General features: G+C 33.2%; 2 protein-coding genes across 2 annotated transcripts; one reads left to right on the plus strand and one right to left on the minus strand.

Moving 5' to 3' along the window:
* The first annotated feature begins 310 nt into the window (after window positions 1-310).
* On the plus strand, window positions 311-2566 carry LOC143064222 (uncharacterized). Its single transcript, XM_076236886.1, has 2 exons — window positions 311-732; window positions 2093-2566. The coding sequence occupies exons 1-2, from the start codon at window positions 705-707 to the stop codon at window positions 2551-2553; spliced, it is 489 nt and encodes a 162-aa protein (XP_076093001.1). The 5' UTR covers window positions 311-704; the 3' UTR covers window positions 2554-2566.
* Window positions 2567-7671: 5105 nt separating this feature from the next.
* On the minus strand, window positions 7672-18725 carry LOC143064224 (uncharacterized). Its single transcript, XM_076236888.1, has 7 exons — window positions 18596-18725; window positions 14984-15026; window positions 14024-14210; window positions 12768-12921; window positions 12065-12273; window positions 8169-8320; window positions 7672-7836 (listed from the first exon to the last, which is right to left on the minus strand). The coding sequence occupies exons 1-7, from the start codon at window positions 18639-18641 to the stop codon at window positions 7692-7694; spliced, it is 936 nt and encodes a 311-aa protein (XP_076093003.1). The 5' UTR covers window positions 18642-18725; the 3' UTR covers window positions 7672-7691.
* Window positions 18726-21320: the final 2595 nt, after the last annotated feature.

The following is a 21320-nucleotide window of genomic DNA, read 5'->3' on the forward strand; positions in this document are numbered from 1 at the left end:
TGAGTCGAGCATACCTTTGTAGATTTTGATTTAACAGTACACGTGAATTGCTTTCGTCGACATTGACAGACGTTAACAATACAAGCGATTAATATTATTATTTTAATTATACGTTTAGCTGTCGTAGCTGGTCCTGCTCCCAAACAACCAACTGTCGTAGCTAAACGATATGCCGTAGATAGATCTGCCCTCCAGCAACGGGATACTGTCGCTGAACTTCTTCCTCAGCAACCAGATGCCGCAGTTAACCAGATAGTACTAGTAGGCTGTTAAATGCGTCGGGACACGTAATGACCGTAAGTTGTCGACCCTTAACCAAGTATGCCAGCAGATTATAACAAATGTATAGGCAACACAGAACATCGCCATTTGGCGTTGTTCTATTGATAGGTGACAACGATATCGATACAACTGACTTCGACGAGACTGGCTTCATGACATTGCTTAAGCGCAGTCAAAACTGACAAAATGCCGGTAATTATTTTTTTTGTTTCATCATTCGTCATTGCAAACTGAAATGAATAAAAATAAATATACAACGGACAACACAGATTGCATAAATATTAAGATTTTTTTTTTGTCAGCACATTTGATTAAATTCTCAGATTGTACGTTTTAAACTATATAAAATTAAATTAAGCGACATCTTTTTTTATTGTGTTGAGTCGAGCACACCTTTGTAGGTTTTGATTACTTTCACCAACATGACAGACATTAACAATGCAAGCGATGGTGAGTTCACGATATCTATTATTATTTTAATGATATATAAACCTTTTATTTTCATAAAATCAGCACGTCCTAACCATATGTTTCCTCATTGGCGAATAAGTGTAAGACTCCATTTTTTCTTGAATTTTACTAAAAGTTTATGACCCCTTCTGCAGCCATGTAATTACGAAAATTTCAAACTCCAATAGTATCAAAACAGCAAAAATAATGAATACTAGAGATGGGTCATTTTGAATATTAACCGAGAATAAAATTCTTGCAAAGTACTATTATTTCTTAGTTCATTGTCAACGGGGATCTTGTGGCAAATAAAACAAGAATTTTGTAGAAAATCCAGACTTTAAAAAGACATTTTTGTTATAAAATTTCAAACATAGATTACTAACTTGTTTTTCTATGATGTGCAAGCATTTATTGCTTACAAAAAGTCCTAAACAACCTTTAAAGGGGCACTAGCTACGAGATATATGAAAAACCTAATATATTATTTTTTTGGCTCAATTAGTAATGAAATGCAAATATTGAAATAATAATTCGCTTTTAGCCGCCAGAATGGTTCAATTTTGTCAAAATAAGCTAAAAAACACTGATGATGAATTACCCACTTGCAAGTGAATAATTCGACCTCATTGAATCCGTATTCATATGAACTTCAATTTAACATCTTAGCTTTAGATGGATAAAACGTGAATTGTATGTGTTAAGTTATTTAAAGGAAAAAATATCAACATTGAACGTGAAACAAAGGTGAATCATTTGAATGACTGATTCGATCACAAATCATTCTTATAAGGTAAAAACTATGATAAACATTTATTTTTCATCTATATTATAAAAATAAATAGACCTAGATAAATCCAACAGCAAGAGTTTGCTTAAAATCAATTTATATCTTATGTATGTTTACATCGCTAATATTGTCATCGGATGACTTTAGAGGTCAACTCGATGGTTAATTAGATGGCATCTAGACTAAAATACACACGAAACAAAGCTACGTTTTCATGACAGTGCCCTGTTTATGATTTATTTCAGACTTTTAAAAAGTTTGGATAATTTTTTTATATATTATTTTTAACCAATATCTAAAATAAATTTGTCTTAAGGAAATCATTGCTAGCACTTCATGCAATAATCCTTTATCTATCAAGCAACGAATTTCCAAATATGAGAGTACAAGGGAAAAGGCTGTGGATTTTCTGTAAAATTTCCATGTTTAGCATTGAAACATTACAAGGGTACATAATCCTTAACATAAGTACACCGGTTTTCCTCTTTTATTTTTCATGTTCATTATCAAAACTTCATGTCTTTTAATCTTTATATGATAAATCTTTGAAAATGCGATTTTTTTTTGCAGTACCTACCATTCTTATGAAAAAGGAAAAGCCGAGACCTTCGCGTAACCGTTTAGCTGCCGTAGCTGGTCCGGTTCCTAAACAATCAACTATCAGGGCTGAAGCTGCCCTCCAGCAACCAAATGCCATCTCTGGACCTTCCCTACAGCCACCAAATGCCATCGCTGGACCTTCCCTCCAGCAACCAAATGCCATCTCTGTACCTGCCCTACAGCCACCAAATGCCATCGCTGGACATATTCTTTGGCAACCAGATGCCGTAGTTGACCAGTTAGAAGACGAGGCTGTTGAATTGGCTCATCTTAATGTTGTTCGGTCAAAAAGACTTAAAGCGAAAAAGCGCCCAATACCATTATTAGACCTTATTTACGAAAACCAGTTAGAGTATAATAAATTTATAACAAAAAAGGTACCCAAACTTTTAAAGATGCTTGGGGTCTCTTCTGATTCAGATTCAGATTAAAATCTATTTTTTATGTTTTCTTGCTTTTTTGTGGCTTCCGCAGTAGGAATAAAATATCACAAAGCAACACATAAAACACACATTTAGAGTTACCGCATGTTTTACATTAAATTAAGAAAGCCCCTTCGAAAGCAAAAAAAGAGACACCCTAAAAGAAACGAAAAAAAAACGAATCAGAAACAGCGAGAGTTCTGATCGACTTAAAAGAAATAAGATATGAAGGCGAAGCATAATTACAAACTATCACAACATTTAAAAAAAAATAAACCGTGCCAAAGACTTACAAATTACCAACATACCCAGAACTTAGTTCAAGCGCACAAAACATGCGACTCAGTTTTACTAGTCTATCTAATTGGAACCAAAACCTAACCTGTGAATGGTGTGAGATGAATTTAAAAAGAATTATAAATACGAAAACATAGAAAAGAGTAGAGAACAAAGCTATGTTCAGGATAAGGGATACACAATCTACTAGTAATTAAAAACCAATTTCTCATTGCTCCCGTTTTCTGATATGTCGCGTGGGAGATCTAACGAAATCCGCTTTGAGGTCATATGTGAGTGACCTCGTAGATGTGTCTTTTTCGACCAATGAAAATGAGTCTTCCACGATCTTGAAAGTTTATCGTGAGGTAAAGGGATGTAACTCATTTTATTTACGAAGAAATCGTCAGTCAAAAGAATTCATAAACTTTTTTGATTGGCTTATTGATAAGTCGTCAACTCATTTGCATATCATTATAAATTCATAACTTCTAGTTCACTCACATGTGACCTCAAAGCGGGTTTCGTTAGATCTCCCACGCGACATGAGAGATCGGTTTTTGATTAGATTGAGGGATACATAGAAACAAATTAAAACCAGGTGAGAAAACTAACAAAATAAACTTTATTAAAGCCATGTTTAATGGGTCAGATAAGGTTTTACTGTCAATGACGGTCGCTATCCTATTTGTATTTTCTAAAACCTCATCGGACCCACTTAACAAACCCCTGTGGTCGACTCCGTGTAGGGGTTATTATTATTGAATGAAGACTTTAACCCATATCATTGTTTTAGCGGAAAAAATAGTTGATAGAGATAACTTTAAAAAGCAAAAAGGCGAGATCTTCAAGCAAGTAGACGAGACCAACACTGTTAGTCACTTCCTTATACGATTTGATTTTATATCCCAGGAATAGACTATGTTAGCTGTATTTGGCAAAATTTATCGGAGCTTTGAGCCCGAGCCTCTTCAGCTATGTACACTTTTTGCCTTTAAATTTTTTTGAGCGTTATTGGAGGCGAAACACGCGTCTGACATATCTGATGAGTTTTTTTGAATGTCGATATTCCTTGCTCAAGGGCAAGTCTAAGCTATTGCTTTCACTTCGCGTCCGTCGTCTGCCGAAGTCTGTTAACTTATAATACAAAAATCTTTTCATTGGAAACTAAAACCAAACATTGCCACAATCATTCTTAGGGAAACAAATATGTCCGTTGGTAAAGCCTACCAACCAGCATGGTCAGCGAGACTAAAATAGAACATCGCGGCAAAATCAAGTATTCCAATATATTTACCTCGAGCATCACTGAAGAGACATTACAGTGGCGGATCCAGGGGGAGGGTTCCGGGGTTGGAACCCCCCTTTTTTGGACGATCAATGCATTTGAATGGGGACATATAGTTGGAACCCCTCCTTTGTCCTGGGTTAGGACCCCCCTTTTTTAAATGGCTGGATCCGCCCCTGCATTATCTGTTGAAATGCGCCTATTCTAGACGATCCGGTATCTAGTATCGCATATTCTAGACGATCCGGTACATAGTAAATTTGCTGGTTGGTCCTTTTTATAGACTTTTATATATATATATACACAACTCGTCTAAACATCAACCCAACAATGTTAGATCTGTAAATTTGCTTTCGCAAATTTTTGGTTCTTCCCTCGCCGGGATTCGAACCCATGCTACTGTGATATCGTGACACCAAATCGCCTGCACTGCAGCCGTCCCGCTAGACCACACGACCACCTGGGCTCTCAAAAAAGAGCTTTCGCTGCTCGTGTGTTACCTTTCCTCGTCAGTTTTAATCTAGCGGCGTACTACAGTATATGATATATAAGGCATGAAGATGTTATTGTTACAGATCAGCTAAATTATCTATAGTAAAGGATCCTACAAATTAATGTAATATACAGTCACAGAAAATAATTATATTTATAAGTACGTCTGAGTCAGTGACAACTCTACAACAGTAGTATCCATCGGATCGCCATCAATGATGGTGATACATGGCTGTCTAACTCGTCTAAACATCAACCCAACAATGTTAGATCTGTAAATTTGCTATATATATATATATATATATCTAGATTAAAACTGACGTGGAAAGGTAACACACGGCCAGCGAAAGCTCTTTTTTTGAGAGCCCAGGTGGTCGTGTGGTCTAGCGGGACGGCTGCAGTGCAGGCGATTTGGTGTCACGATATCACAGTAGCATGGGTTCGAATCCCGGCGAGGGAAGAACCAAAAATTTGCTTTCGCAAATTTACAGATCTAACATTGTTGGGTTGATGTTTAGACGAGTTGTATATATATATATATAAAATGACTGAATAAATAGTCAACGGTCAATCTTACAGGGCGATGGATCATGTAATATGATTCTGTACACTACAAAATATAATATATAACAAGTCAAAAAGGGTACAACATCACCATTAAATAACTATAAAATGAACAAATATTAGATATTTCGGACAACAGATATCCTTCTTCAATAAAAGCACGATGTCAAATGAATTATGTCAAAATATTCAAACATATATTCAAATATATATATATATGCTTTATGTTATAAAGTTTCCGTCTGTCACATGTCAATTGTCATTGACCTCATTTCATGGTTCAGTGACTACTTGAATTTTTTTTTAGATTTTTTGTATTAATGTTAATTACTCTCTTACTATGAGTAATGGAGTACCCATATTTGGTATGTGCATACCTTGCAAGGTCTTCATACCCGTCAGACAGTTTTCACTTGACTTCGATCTCATTTCATGGATCAGTGAACAAGTTTAAGTTCTGGTGGTCAAGTCCACACCTAAGATACTATAGGTCTAGTATATTTAGTGTATGGAGGGATTGTAAGGTGTAATTAACCAACTGGCAAGTGTCCTCTGACCTTGACCTCATTTTCTTGGTTCAGTGGTCAAAGTTGTATCTTTTTGAGTTTTGGTAATTTTTCTTATACTATATGCAATAGGTCAACTATAGTTGTGTATGGAAATATTTAATGATGTACAGTACCAATTCATTCTCAGAGGTTTTATTTGACCATGCCCACATTTTCACGTTCATTGCTGAAGTGTTAATTTTATGTGTTTTGATCTATTTTTCTAAAACCTTAAGCATTAGGTCAACTTTATTTGTTGTATGGACGGATTGTAAGCTGGGCATGGTTTGTCTTACCTTGACCGCATTTTCATGGTTCATTGGTCAATGTTTAGTTTGTTTCTTAAAAACTATAAGCAATAGGTCAATTATATTTAGTGTATTGAATGATTTGTAAGGTGTTCATGACATTGGCCTCATTTTCTTGGATCATGTTAAGTTTATGTGATTGTTGAAGTAAAGCTTTATATTTAGGACTAACAACATGATAGCAATCGTTAGTAAAGAAGGCGAGACAAAGAGACTATGGTAGAAATAGACTAAAGAATAAACATGATAAAACGACAATTTTAATCATGATTATATTCGTGTCTATAATGTTGGAGAGTGGCTTTGGTTGAAGATGTACATTACTACGGAAGCCTTTTAGGGCCATGCTAATTTGCTCTTTACAATTTGATATAACAGACTATTATAATGATAATTTACTTCCGTACATTACTCAGGTCAGCGACGCATGCTCTTTAGATCCTCTAGTTTTTTGTGGACACTTTTAAGTAGATAGAGAAACTTTAAATGACCAAAATTATAAGAAGAACAAGATCCAAAAATGCGTGAAAATTGATGAAATACTCATTCGACTCATTGGAGTTATTTCACATGTATGATGATTTTTACCCATTTTGTGTTTGATTACGAATATTATAGTGGATAAGAGACAAACTAATGAGAAATTGTAAATAACCAAAATGATCAGCAAAATAAGATCTACATTTAAATCAGAAGGGCGGAAATCAATAGAATTTCCACTTCTGATCGGAATTTGGTCTTGAACGATGATTTTAATTTACCTTTCTGCTTCTTTATTGCTAGATAATTTCTAATTCCATTTCAATTTTTCTGACTGGTAAGGCGAGCTGTTTGGAGCTTCAACTTATTTTTAATCATTTTGATATTCTAGTTCATAATAAACTAGTTAACAAAAGTAACAATCCCATATATTCGAGCCTAAATTTATCATAGAATACAATTTTATGGAAAAACTGGCAACTTATCAAACGAGAAACACCTACTTCAAAACAAAGACATCGGATTAAGAAACTGTGACCAAGTAGGAAAGTGACAAAATACCGTGTTATATAAAACGGATCAAATTTAATTTATTATCTTACCTCCTATACATTTATAGAAATATAATTGGTTAAAAGCGCATGGAGACCGTGTATATTTCATATTAGGTAAGTATGGAGGCAGGGCTTATTTCATACACGGTTAGTAGTGGTGTAACGTTCCTTTATATTCCATATTAGGTAAGAAGGAAAGCGGGGCTTATTGCATAAACGGTTAGTAGTGGTGTTACGTCCCTTTATAAAAACAAACCAGTACTGAGAAAAAAATCTTAAAGGTTTCAACAGACGAAGAAATTGATGATTAAGATGGAAATAAATTCATAAAACACATTTAAACCTAACAAGTAGTTGTTGTTGTAATCTGTTTTTGTAGGATCAATGGAAGTAGTTTCTTAATGCTAACAGTATTGAAGACTCATTTTGATAGGTCACTAGTCTAAATTTCACACGTTAAGATAGTCGGTAAGATAAATTCGTTGTATAGTGTGCTAGTGACGTAATACGGTATACATGGGGACAGCTTCGCTCTCACCCCATACGGAATTTACTGACCCCGTATATACCGTATTAGGTCACTAGCACACTCTGTAACTAATAATATTGACAACAAATTCATGCATCATAATGATCTTTATTGGCAAACTTTGAGTGTACTGGGTACTGTTGGATTGTTGTTAGTGTAAATTTTAACCAGAAGATTATACAACCAGATATCATGTTTTTTCAACCACGCTCTATTTTCCATCTCTGTACCACAAAGATGATTGAAGTTGCAACTGAAAAAGAGTGAATGATTTTGTTGTAACTATTAAATGCTTACAATTAGATCACCGTATTTAGATAACCTTTGTAGAAAGCACTAGAAAATAATACAATATTTGAGAAAAACTATCATAAAACATGATTTTAAAAAGAATAAATGACAATTATAAAAATATTAAAAGTAACTATTATTTAGCCCTGTTAACATTATTCGATATTTGGACTATTTAACAACCAATTGTCACGCTACAGTCAAACAGGAACATATGTATTTGTTAATATAAAATAGAAGATTCAAAATAGTGATATATATAGATGATCGTAATGAATTCAAACAGTATCTTACTTGTTCATTCCCACTGCAGGATCGGCACCAGTGCGGATTATTGTATGGAAGAATGAAGATGTGGCCTCGGCCCAATACTCAGCAGAATTTGCTGTACCATATCCATGCTGCCACGTACCGTGTTGTTTTATGTAGTTATATACATATCTCAACTGTAAAATGATAAGTTCACACAACATTTCATTTGAGACATTTACATTTAACTTTACACCGAGGTTTACTGTTCAGTTTCAGTAAAACAAAATGCAATGTCTGTATAAACAAATAGAATATACCCGCGTTAATTGCACCACCTTTAAAGAGAAAAATCCCATTATATTTAGCATAAAAAACATAAGTTCATACACTTTATATATATACCATTGGAGTGGAATTAAAGTCCTATAGGATTGTAAGTATGTAGGATTTTTAATTTTAGTTTCTTTTATATATTTCAGAGTTAAGTATGACGTCCATTATCACTGAACAAGTATACTTTTTAGCTCACCTGACCCGAAGGGCCAAGTGAGCTTTTCTCATCACTTGGCGTCCGTCGTCCGTCGTCGTCGTTAACTTTTTACATTTTGAACTTCTTCTAGAGAACCACTGAATGGAATGAAACCAAACATGGCATGAATGTTCCTTATGAGGTGCTGACCAAGTGTTGTTACTTTGTAGCCGATCCGTCATCCAAGATGGCCGCCAGCAGGGGACTTAGTTTAACATAGGACCCTATGGGAAATGCATACACATGACTTCTTTTAGAGAACCACTGAATGGAATGAAACCAAACATGGCATAAATGTTCCTTATGAGGTGTTGACCAAGTGTTGTTATCTTGTAGCCGATCCATCATCCAAGATGGCCGCCAGCAGGGAACTTAGTTTAACATAGGACCCTATGGGAAATGCATACAAATGACTTCTTTTAGAGAACCACTGAATGGAATGAAACCAAACATGGCATGAATGTTCCTTATGAGGTGTTGACCAAGTGTTGTTACTTTTTAGCCGATCCATTATCCAAGATGGCCGCCAGCGGGGGACTTAGTTTAACATAGGACCCTATGGGAAATATATACAAATGTCTTCTTTTAGAGAACCACTGACTGGAATGAAACAAAACATAGCATGAATGTTCCTTATGAGGTGCTGACCAAGTGTTGTTAATTTGTAGCCGATCCAACATCCAAGATGGCCTCCAGCAGGGGGACTTAGTTTAACATAGGACCCTACGGGAAATACATGCAAATGTCTTCTTTTAGTGAACCACTGAATGGAATGAAACCAAACATAGCATGAATGTTCCTTATGAGATACTGATCAAGTGTTGTTACTTTGTTGCCATTCCAATGTCCAAGATGGCCGCCAGTGGGGGACTTAGTTTAACATAGGACCCTATGGGAAATACATACAAGTTTCTTCTTATAGAGAACCACTGAATGGAATGAAACCAAACATAGCATGATGTTCCTTATGAGATGCTGACCAAGTGTTGTTACTTTGTAGCCGATCCATCATCCAAGATGGCCGCCAGTGGGGGACTTAGTTTAACATAGGACCCTATAGGACATACACATGTCTTCTTTTAGTGAACCACTGAATGGAATGAAACCAAACATAGCATGGATGTTCCTAATGAGATGCTGACCAAGTGTTGTTACTTTGTTGTCATTGCAACATCCAAGATGGCCGCCAGTGGGGGGATTTAGTTTAACATAGGACCCTATGGGAAATGCATACAAAAGTCTTCTTCTAAAGAATGAAATCAAACAAAGCATGAATGTTCTTTTCCTTATGAGGTGCTAGCCAAGTGTTGTTACTTTTAGCCAAATTTTATATTTATTTTATATGATTTCAAAAACCCAAGTAGAATCAGGTGAGCGATACAGGCTCTTGAGAGCCTCTAGTTTGGTTAGCGGCCAGCTAAAGCACGCCTCCGTGCGGAATTTTCTCGCTGCACTGAAGACCTATATTGCCTTCGGCTGTTATCTGCTCTTTGGTCGGGTTGTTGTCTCTTTGACACATTCCACATTTCCATTCTTATTTTTATTTATTTTATCGCCTTGCATTTTCACAACTGGACTGTGGTATTTACAGCAGTAAGTTCGGATTTCTGCCCAGTTTAACAGTTTGGTTTTATTATAAATTTTGCATAAATTGCATTAGACGGAGAGCAACACTTACAGTCAAGCAACAGTAATGATAAAAAGTAAAATCACAAAAATACTGAACTCCGAGGAAAATTCAAAATTAGAAGTCCCTTATAAAATGGCAAAATCAAAAGCTCAAACACACTAAACGAATTGATAACAACTGTCATATTCGTGTATTCTGCAAAATAATAGTAACAGTCGAAAATATATTTAAATGCTGATACACAACAAATAAATAATATAAAATTTTTTTTTAAAAAAATTGCTGATTTTGTTATGGTTTATTTATGATAACTCGTCAAATGGGATTTAAAAAAAATGTATAACTTTTCTTATCAAGGGATACATTTTCTGTTGCTTATTTGTTAAAACTGTTAAATGCATTAACTGAGTACCAACACTTGTAAAAGAACGTACATACTAAGATGAGGTTTACTGTTGATACATGAATGTGTTTTAAAACCATTTAAAGTTATATATTTACAACATTGAACCCTCTGTTTTTGAGGGGCGCAGGACATTTTAGCGAAAATTTTTGAACTACTAGGGGACATTTGAGCGCCAACATTAGAGCCCATTTTAGCGCCGGATTAATCCGTTCACCTGTATTTTCGATAGCCCATTTTTGCGAAAACTTACCTGGTTGAAAAATACTCTAAGCTTTGGGCAGAATTTCAGTGTAATACAAAGGGAACAAATAATGGTCCAGAGTCATTCCATGACCATTATAATGAGCAATGATATAGTTGTCACCCAGCTATTTACGTTTTTCTTGATACTATTATCAAATTGCAAACAAAATCATGTACAAAAATACGAAGTATAGACGGATGTGCATCACATTCTAGACAAGAGAAAGAGAAAGAACAGTTCCTAATGCAAATCAACAGTATTGTGCAGGGGGTATATCCAGAGCCCATTACATACGTTCTCTAGGATCTAAATCTAAATTGTTTTATATTGTGCTGTCTTGAGTCTGTTAAAGTTTTTTTTTATTATACTTTAGTATATTATAATGGGTTAAAAATATTTCGCTAAAATGGGCTTTGACAATTTTCATTTTCGCTAATATGGGTTAAAAATCAGGCGCTAAAATGGGTACTACTTTGGCGCTAAAACGTCTGATTTTTTTTCGCTCCAATGTCCTATCAATGCGCTAAAATGTCCTCCGCCGGTTTTTGAGAACCATTGATGGTATTCACTTAAAGAATGATAAGAAATGGATGACATTTGTTAAACAGGGGCAATTTTGTTGGGGAGCTAATCCTATTAATTTCCTCTTAAATAAAATATATGATACATCACATGCCTACCATATGACAACTGGACAAAATACTGCAATGCCCGTGTCAACAATCTTTTTAAAATGGGGCAAAAGTTTAAAGAATTTATAAAGACTAACCATTTGTGTAAAACAGTTGATGAAACATAATAGTATGATACATGCAAACATTTTAAGTCTTTGCAAAATAAGAGAACGAATTCGAACGATGGATTAATTCAAATAACGTTATAACGCGACCTTCTGTTGCTAAAACTCTTCAAATACGATATAATTTGAAGATAGGGACAATTAACTAACTTATGTCTTTGATTTAATCTTTGTGTTAGTCTTAACTTGTAATTACACTTGACATGCTAGAAGGATACCCAGTAAATGTGTCATAGCTGAAATGTACAACACTTTGATTTGTCATATTTTCACTTGTCTCCATTTTAACACTTTATTAAATATCATAGTAAAATTTTAAAAAATATTTACCCTGTCTCTATCTACTTTTGGCATGTATTTATCAACTAAATGGGCAAATTCGTGAACTAAGATGTTTTCTTTGTGACCATATGGATCATGGGAGTTACACAGCACATTATCTTCCAAAACAACAGCTCTTGTATTGGTCAGACCAGCAATTGAATCATACTTTCGCCCGTCGAATGTACAGGTATGCTTACATGAACCATCACATTTGTCTGCAAAATGTTAACACATTACGTGTTAATAAATGACAAAGATCATATTCATCAAAAGTATTTTTCTAACTATATGCAATACTGAGTCATGTACAGACGTTTGTTTGACCTTATGTCCCTTTATTTAGTATCAACCTTATTTTGAATAAGACTTTGCTTCATTTAAGAAGTTTTGAATATCAACTTCTGTTAATTATATTTTTTTAATGGTTTATGTTATGTCATTATATTATACTCATTAACATATCTACGACTGTATTCCAGTTAAAGGCCAGTTCTGAGCTATATTCGTCAAAGGGCTAGTACGTCACTGTTGTTTTCATAGTTAACTGCAGTCCCTGTCACTATCAATCTCACTATTTTTTATAATTTAATGAAACGATTTCTATTTTGTAGTTCTGTTACAATTAGTTTATAATCATATATAAATATAAGTAATAATTACTATAATAATGTTTATCATCATAAACTAAGCTTAGTCATAACAGACTTACTGTGACACTGGGGTGTATCTTTCAGGTTATAATTTTCAGGGTAAATACCCGGACCTTCTGACTTAGCAAAAATGCCGAGCCCATGTGATCTACCCAAACCACAAAATATCGATGATGACATATGTCTGGTCATCAAGCCAACAATGGTACATCCCTGAAAATGACACAAAACACCGTTATTAAAGCTTTAATATAAATGTTGATAATTGACAAGTCACAATCAATCATAATCTAACTAAAAATAAGAGTATTTCACATTATTATAACTTTATCCAAAATTACCCCTCACGTTGGTTAGAACCAATCATTAAAAAGTAAAATTACAAAAATACCGAACACCGAAAAAAAAAACTCAAAACGGAAAGTCCCCAATGAAATGGCAAAATCAAAATCTCAAACTCAACAAACAAATGGATAACAACTGTCATACTCCTGATTTGGAACAGCCATTTTCTCATGCAGAAAATGGTGGATTAAAATGATACTTGTTTTTATAGTTTTATAGCTAGCTTAACCTCTCACTTGTATGACAGTCGCATAAAATTCCATTATATTGACAACAATGTGTGAACAAAACAAACAAACAAACATAATAGGTTAAAGTGTCAAAAAATAGGGTTACAGTAGTCACCATTGTTTTTTTTTAAAAAATCTGAATCACTATAAAAATAGTTGCTTTATCATCGAAATCTTCACCAAAGTCTTGTATTTTAATACATAAAACCTCTCTTCGATCATGACACTGTGTTGTGCATTGACAGCTACACTATTTATTTTTCGTAAATGCTTATAGCCAGATTACTAACAGTTATTGAAGCACCGATAGCTTAACTTACTAGTTATACATTGTAGACTTATGGTATATTACTTATCACCTTGCTTAGAACCTGATCTCTCGCATCTGTTGTAGCACAGATAGCTAAACTACCGTCTTATCCTATATTTCTTCTCATTTTTTATAGGAAGATCACTTAACAGATATTGTGGCACTCGCAGCTACATGATAAGCTATTGTGTATTACTCCTCGTCTTGTTTAGAATAAAAATTATCACAGCTTTTGTATAAAATATAGCTACACTATGGCAATGTCTTTTATTACTTCTCACCTTGGTCAAAGCCATAACACAAACAGTAGATGAGTATCGACGTCAATTAATACAAGCCTTATGGTATATTACTTCTCACCTAGCTTAGAGCAAGCTGCTGCACAGTTATTAGAACACAGACAGTTACACTATTCTAAATTTATTTTCACCTTGGTCAAAGCCAGATCACTAACAGTTGTTGTAGCATCGATGGCTACACTACAACCACTTGGTTTGCTTGTATGACATCTTCCTGAATGATCCACCCATCGGTGTTTGAATCCAACACGGGTTTGATGCAGATGTACAGGAGGAGACGGTAATAGGAACTGTAGCTGAAGATCTGGTGGCAATTTACTGTAAAAATTGTACTATTAACACATTTGAGGTTTACAATACCACTAGGCTTTTGGTGCACAAAATAACGGTTAAAAGAAAAAATATTGAAATATAAAGTCCGAATATGACTACGATGTGTTCTAGTTGTTACTGTATTATTACACCTCGATGTGTTCTAGTTGTTACTGTATTATTACACCATATAATTTATAACGGCTGATAAAAAACTTAAATTAGCTTAAAAGTTACATTATATGTGTATTTCAGAAGAATCTGCACTTTTGATTGGCAATCGCGAGGCATCCAAAAATACTTGTATTTCTAAGTGATATTAAACATTAATGAATACACCTTTTTCCTAAGTTAACGTCACAACAATTCATAGGAAGCTTGAATATAGAACATGTAACTTCATAATTGTAGCATTTTGAATTAAATGCTCCTAGTAATTTTAAAGCGTTGATTGTACGCACATTTTTAGTACGACGTGCTTCCGCGTAAAATACAAAAGGTGCTTTGTTAACGCTTTTACAATCCTATGAGTTACAGAAAGACATATTCAATTCTTAAGTAAAAACTGTGACTATGGAAAAGTATCCTTAAGTTTTTATTCAGGAATTATTATGAAAGATCAGTAAAATAACTCATCAAGGATACCAGGATTAAAATGTTATATATACGCCAGACGCGCGTTTCGTCTACAAAAGACTCATCAGTGAAGCTAATCAGTGCATCGATAAACTAAAAGTTTCCAAATTTAGGGACTTTATAAGTTGTTGAATTATACAAACCTTATCTCATCGTTTGATAGAGGTGGTGACGAACCATGGACCTCTGAAATGAAGAACAAACTTGATAAGAAATGGACTATAAACTTAAGAAGCGTTTAAAAATTTCTATTCGAAGGAAACCACAACTGAAACTGATCATGTTGTTTTCGATACTAGCACTGCAAAATCATCCATAATAGTATAATAGAGAAAATCAAATATCAGCCCTAAGTATCGATTTTCACTTAACATAAGATTTCTTAAAAACAAAATGACTCGGACTTATATATTAATCTAACAACTATTGTCTACCTAACATATTCTTGAAGTTTGCCATAACACTCACTTATGTACGCGCGTAATTACAAATGAAAGAATTCTTATTATTGAGTGTGAAACCTATAATAACCAATAGTATAGTATAAGATGGAGGAAACAAAAAGATTTACGTAAATTGGCATTGATTTGTTATTTTCTTATTAAATCTCCCATTAATAAAATATCTATCAAATATGTTACTATTTACAAATTTTGGAATTAAAAAAAATCACAAGTATTTGTACTACCCAACTTTGTGAACCAACGCGCTTTAAGGGCATTTAAAAGTATGTTGAATTTTATAGCACTGGTAAGAATAATGTATGGTTTCACTATGAAATGAATTCCTTTTTTTTTTTTTTTATTGATCTTTTTGGTGTTCAAACTACAGTGCATGCATACATTTTTACAGGACATAAGAGAATGACATGACATGTATGGCATTGTTATACTATTGACATTATGCAAATAAGACAGTAAAAATTTACAAGTTAGTGGTGTGAATACTCACTATATGATACGTCTTAAGAATACTTTGGAATACATTCTACTATAACCATATTAAAAAATAAATTTAATTAAATATCTTTCATAAATCCCCCCATCTGTTGACAAATGACTCGTGTTTGTCTTTAGAAATATATAAATATTCTAATATCTCCAGACGTCTTATCAAAAATTTAAGAAAAGCTTGCACAGATATGAACAGTCTGTCTAATTGTGTGTTCTTTACATAATAAATGTAATATTTTGCCTGTAGAATGCAATAATTTAAAACTAAGTTATCAGAATTCAATACATCAAAAATGACACTGTCTTTATTCAAAAATAGTTTTACTCCAAAAACTGAATACCACCAATTTGAAAAATTTCTCCAAAATTGTTTTATTTCTGTACATTCAAAAAATTTATGCTCTATAGTTTCTATTTCTTTACAACTTACACATTCATTAGTTAAGGAAAGTTTATATTTTTCAAGAAGATAATTATATGAGACTATTCTGTGTAGAAGTTTATATTGAAAAACTTGTAGTTTGCTTTCTATAGTACATTTGAAAGCTAATGAATAAATATTTTTCCATTGTTCGTCACTAATTTCTATATTAAAACTTTCTTCCCATCTTTGTTGTGAAATAGGAGAAACACTTCCCTGATCGATAAAAAGTGAATATACATCTTTAGCAAATAATTTACTAAAAGGCATTTTTTTATTCTCATGCTCAAAAACGAATCCAAATGAGTTGCTGTTAGGTGACATGTGTTGTTGTAATAACAAAGCTTTCCAGTCACGTGGTATAGCAAGCTTAATAGATAGAATGTCTACAAAAGTGACGTTCAGGTTATATTTTTTGTTAATAGTGTCATGAGACAAAAAATCGCCTTTATCATCTACAATATCATTGATGAACCTTCTGCCTTTTATGTACCAAGATCTGTAAAAAATACTCTTTTGATCAATTTTGATAAACGGATTGAACCAATTAAATTCTTTTCTAACATGAAATGCATTTAACGGGATGAAAATACCCTTGAAACGTTTCCAAGCAGATAGCACTTCTATATAAAAAAGAGGTGTTTTCAAATTCAAAAACTCAAATTCACATCTGCTCATAAACAAGTCCTCTAACTCAAAAAGGGAGAAAAAGCTTTGGAAACATGTTTCCATTTGGAGTCATGTTCTGACAGGAATCTTTTTACCCACATAATAAGTAAAGATAACAGCTGTACTTCAAAATTTGGAGCCTTCAGTCCCCCCTCGCTAGGAGACTTTTGAATAACTTCCAATTTGACTTTCGGAGAACTACCATTCCATAAAAAACTATTAATATCACGTTGTATTTTAATTACATAAGATCTTGGTACATGTGTAGATGAAATGACATAAATAAGCTTCGATATTGCAAGTGATTTAAGAATTACAATTTTTCCGATCAAGGAAAGGTTTCTGATCCTCCATAGTTTAATTATTGATTCCATTTTTTCTATGCATGTATCTAAATTAGAACAAACCATTTCTTCAAAAGCATTAAATTTTAAACCTTAGGTTTTAAAACCATCTGTCCATTTAATAGAAAGGGAACCTTCTTTGTTAAACTTATTTCTTCCAATCCATGTTACTTCGGTTTTAGAAAAAAATACTTTTAATCCTGAACACTTCTCAAAATCGTTAAAGGAATCTAATAAAATTTGCGCGGAGAATACATCTTTCAAAAAACAAGTGGTATCATCAGCCAACTGTGAAATTTTGATTTCAGTATCCCCAATTTTTATACCAGATATCTGATTGTTCTTACGAATACTTATGAAATGAATTCCTCTTTATTTTAACTTAGACAATATAGATATACAGGCTTGACATTGCATAAATTAACATAGAAAGCAACGGAACTATGCATTATAGGTAGTTTAGTTCCTATTATACAGGGTTTCAATCAGTACGATATAGAATATTCTCTTTATAGAAAGAAACCGATTCAGGATTCCAGTAAAGTTTGAAAAATGACCTTTCAGAGGAGAGTAAATTGACGAATCGGTAATGCGATTTTGTGGTATTTTTTGTTATGAACCTGTGAAAATACTTGTAGTACAATTTTCCTTCACATTTTCAAATGAGGCAACACAAATTCCGCGTAAGATGTAGTTTAAAGAAATTCCAAGACATAAAATAGTTGAAAATTATCCCACAAATATCTTTGTTTTGGCGTTCATTCGGAAATATATGAATTACAAACATTTAATCATTATTTAAAACTGGAACAATAAACAATATTAAACTTATCTGAAAAACTGACATAATTGGTTCACATAGTTTTTTTCGGGGCTTTTTATAGCCGAATACGGTTTTAATTTCTTCAATTGTTGAAGGTCGTACGGCTGCCTATAATTGCTTTCATCAATCACTTGAAATTTTGTGGATAGTTGTCTCATTTGCAATCATACCACATCCCCTTATTTTTATATTTGGTATTGGTGATGGATTAATTAAATGATGACTTTTATATTCAAAGTACCTTTTGTGACTTGCACTGTGAATATTATAGAAAACTGACATACATCCTCTTAAAGTATCCCTTAAAGAGATTAAGTGTACCAATTCCAATCATAGAAGAATGTTTTTCCCTAACACCTTTTATATTTGTGAGTTTTAAACATGCTCTAACCTTGTATATTCCGTTTTTTTTAAGACAGTGCACAATCAACTCAGTACTTAATTTATGAAGTCTACGCCAACATTTGCCAGACGTAATTTTAAATGATAAGCATTTTCATTTAATCAACTGAAGTTTTAAACCATATAGAAAAATGAAAACATACCACACAGTATACAACAAACGAGAGCCAAAACAGCAAAGCGAACCATTGCGAACTGAATGCAATCTGTCTAAGTTTCGTGCACGTTTTTATCGGAGATAAGCTTTGATAAGAGATGTACCTGATTTCCTAAAGTCGGTTTCAATGATCACACTTTATTCTGAATACTGTTGACATCTGAAGAGGAGTCGTGAACGTTTTTGCACATTCATACATCCCTTTTTTCAGTTTTTTGCTTTAGGTGTTCAAAATGAAGGTTATTACAAAAAAGCCACCCTGACACACGAAATTTATAAATTGTTATTGTGATTTCTATGTGTTTAACAACAACACTTACTAAATGCTAATCGAAGTTAAAGTGTTAACCTGTTAAATCTGACTTTTAGGTCAAAATGAAGTCATGATTTCTTGTAGAGTAAACCATAAGACTTTGAACCTAAAATTGAGACATTCTTTCTTCAAAGCCTGCTCTTTTTTACTTTTACTTATTAAAAATCAAAAACAAAGATTAAACTCATCTCAATTTAGAAATAAACTACTAAATATCACTCAAGATTTAGCTAAAATCTTTGAAAAATAATGAAAGGTTCAAATATAATTGTTTGAAAAGCGTCGTCAGTTTTGTTGAAGTACCTTAATCATTAATACATTTGTACTTACACATATGTAATGTATTCTATTCCAATATATGCAATAGTAGTGATCTCGTAAAAAGGATGCAATCTTATATTGCATACTGACAATTACTTCATTTAGAATAATGTTCAAATCATATTATTGAGGAAGTTCGCTTCCCAGTTTCAAAATGACTAACTTTTCAAAACACTAGTTTATATTGAGAGGGAATTAGTAAAGGAATCAAAAGAGCAAAACAAATTTAAAGGTTAATGTGCTTGTTTTCGAGATATAAGTCATTAAAATTTTGGAGGGAAAATATTCTCTCTTGACTTTTCATAGCTTTATCATTAACAAGTTTAAATTCTCAAAAACTATTAAAAAACAATTAAAATTTTATAAGACTTTTACAGATGGCTTATCATTATACATGTAAAAGATTTATAAAAAGTAAAATGGGGGTCAATGGGCAATTTTTTTAAGGCATTCAAATGGATAAAATCAGAGGATTCCGAAAATCTGACAAAAATCCCAAAACATGACAAGCAAACTTCCTTAAAATTGCCAGATTTATAAATTGTACACCAGAAGCATATTTTGTCTACAGAAGGCTCTGTATATATTAGTGGCACCCAAATCAAATAAGATAACACAAGTATGCTACCCCAGCAGTGATCAGCAGTCTCACCAAATCTTGAAAAAAATTGTTTTAATACAATAATTGACTAGCAGATATGTCACAGCGACACATATAAGTCTTTAACGACAATGTATAATTGTGTCGTCCATTATGTAAACAAAAACTGAATTGGAAAACATTTGTTTTCTTCCACTTTGTTAAGAATCTTCTTCTTCTGTTTAAACTACTTTTTCTATAAGGTCTATTCATTTCTATCAAGGAACATTATGCAACGTATGCACACGGAGTATATAACTCACCAAACAATATCAGGATTATAATATTGTAGAAGCGGATTTCCTCTACCAAAATTATATATCAGTGACACAGTACGAAGTTGAAGATTATTAGGGACCAAAAATTCCGAAATGTTTTGCCAAATACAGCTAAGGTAATCTAATCATGGGGTAGAAAATACTCAGTATTTCTAAAAACTCATGGTGTTGTAACTAGTAATTTTATAAATACGACGCTATCAATGATTAGTCAGGCGGCAACCCAGTTGAAATAGAACAAAAGAATCGAAGCTCTTTGTTAGAGAAGGCGTTAAATGCTTCTGTAATGTTTACTATAGTAACAAATTTTTTTAAAGTTAATAGAAACAAATAAAACGACAATTTTCTTCTCAATTACGAAGTGTTTTATTTAAAAAAAAAACCATTTGCACAAGTTTTCAATTTATCTATTACACAGTAATGCAGAACAATTAGATATCAAGTCGACGACATGGGTATCTACCAAGTTAGATGTAGAAAATGCATAACCTCCGATTTAAAAAAATTTTCACAACGGACGGAGAACATATCAATCTATTAGTTCAGTAATTGTCGTGTTTGCCCTTCTATTATGTGACTCAAGAAAAAATTCCAAAAAGTGGATTACAATTGTATCGAAAAGAGAAAATTGAGTGCACATTTTATGTTAGGGCGTGTTTGAGGTGTATATTTTGTCTTTAAAACGTACAAAGCAAGAGTATTTGATATATCATCTCGCTTCAGATTCTTTTTTTTTTCGCTTTATAACATAAAAAAATCACAGTTCGAAAAGATGAAATATATGGGTCAAGTGAAATACCTATCTAATGAGTCACAAAAACAAAGTAGATGTGTTCGAATAGTTAGTTTTTGACTAAAAGTACTTGACGACAGTCTTTTAAGTTGGATGATGAAAATGCATATCTTCGAAAAATATATATTTTTTGTGTGTGATAACTAGGGTTTATAATTAGTATAGAGAAAAAAAATCAAAAAAATATCTGCTTCATATATACACAAGCGCCTGTGAAATGGTCCTCTTGATTTTCACCTGTTTTGCCGGAGCATGTATTTCCTTCCAAGTGGGGTTTCCAAGAACCACGAAGAACAAAACCATATAAAACATATCCTGCTGTGTTGCAATTTTTGCTGTATGCCTGATAATCCTACTATTAGTCTC

Source organism: Mytilus galloprovincialis, chromosome 2, assembly GCF_965363235.1.
Source record: "Mytilus galloprovincialis chromosome 2, xbMytGall1.hap1.1, whole genome shotgun sequence".
Lineage (NCBI taxonomy): Eukaryota > Metazoa > Mollusca > Bivalvia > Mytilida > Mytilidae > Mytilus > Mytilus galloprovincialis.

Excerpts from the sequence above, each read along its gene's own strand:
- LOC143064222 (XM_076236886.1), top strand. The coding sequence starts at position 705 with ATGACAGACATTAACAATGCAAGCGATG. Across the intron at positions 733-2,092 it reads CATTAACAATGCAAGCGATG|TACCTACCATTCTTATGAAA; the intron begins GTGAGTTCACGA and ends TTTTTTTTGCAG.
- LOC143064224 (XM_076236888.1), bottom strand. The coding sequence starts at position 18,641 with ATGGTTCGCTTTGCTGTTTTGGCTCTCGTTTGTTGTATACTGTGTG. Across the intron at positions 15,027-18,595 it reads CGTTTGTTGTATACTGTGTG|AGGTCCATGGTTCGTCACCA; the intron begins GTATGTTTTCAT and ends TCTTCATTTCAG. Across the intron at positions 7,837-8,168 it reads CCTGCAGTGGGAATGAACAA|TTGCAACTTCAATCATCTTT; the intron begins GTAAGATACTGT and ends ACTCTTTTTCAG.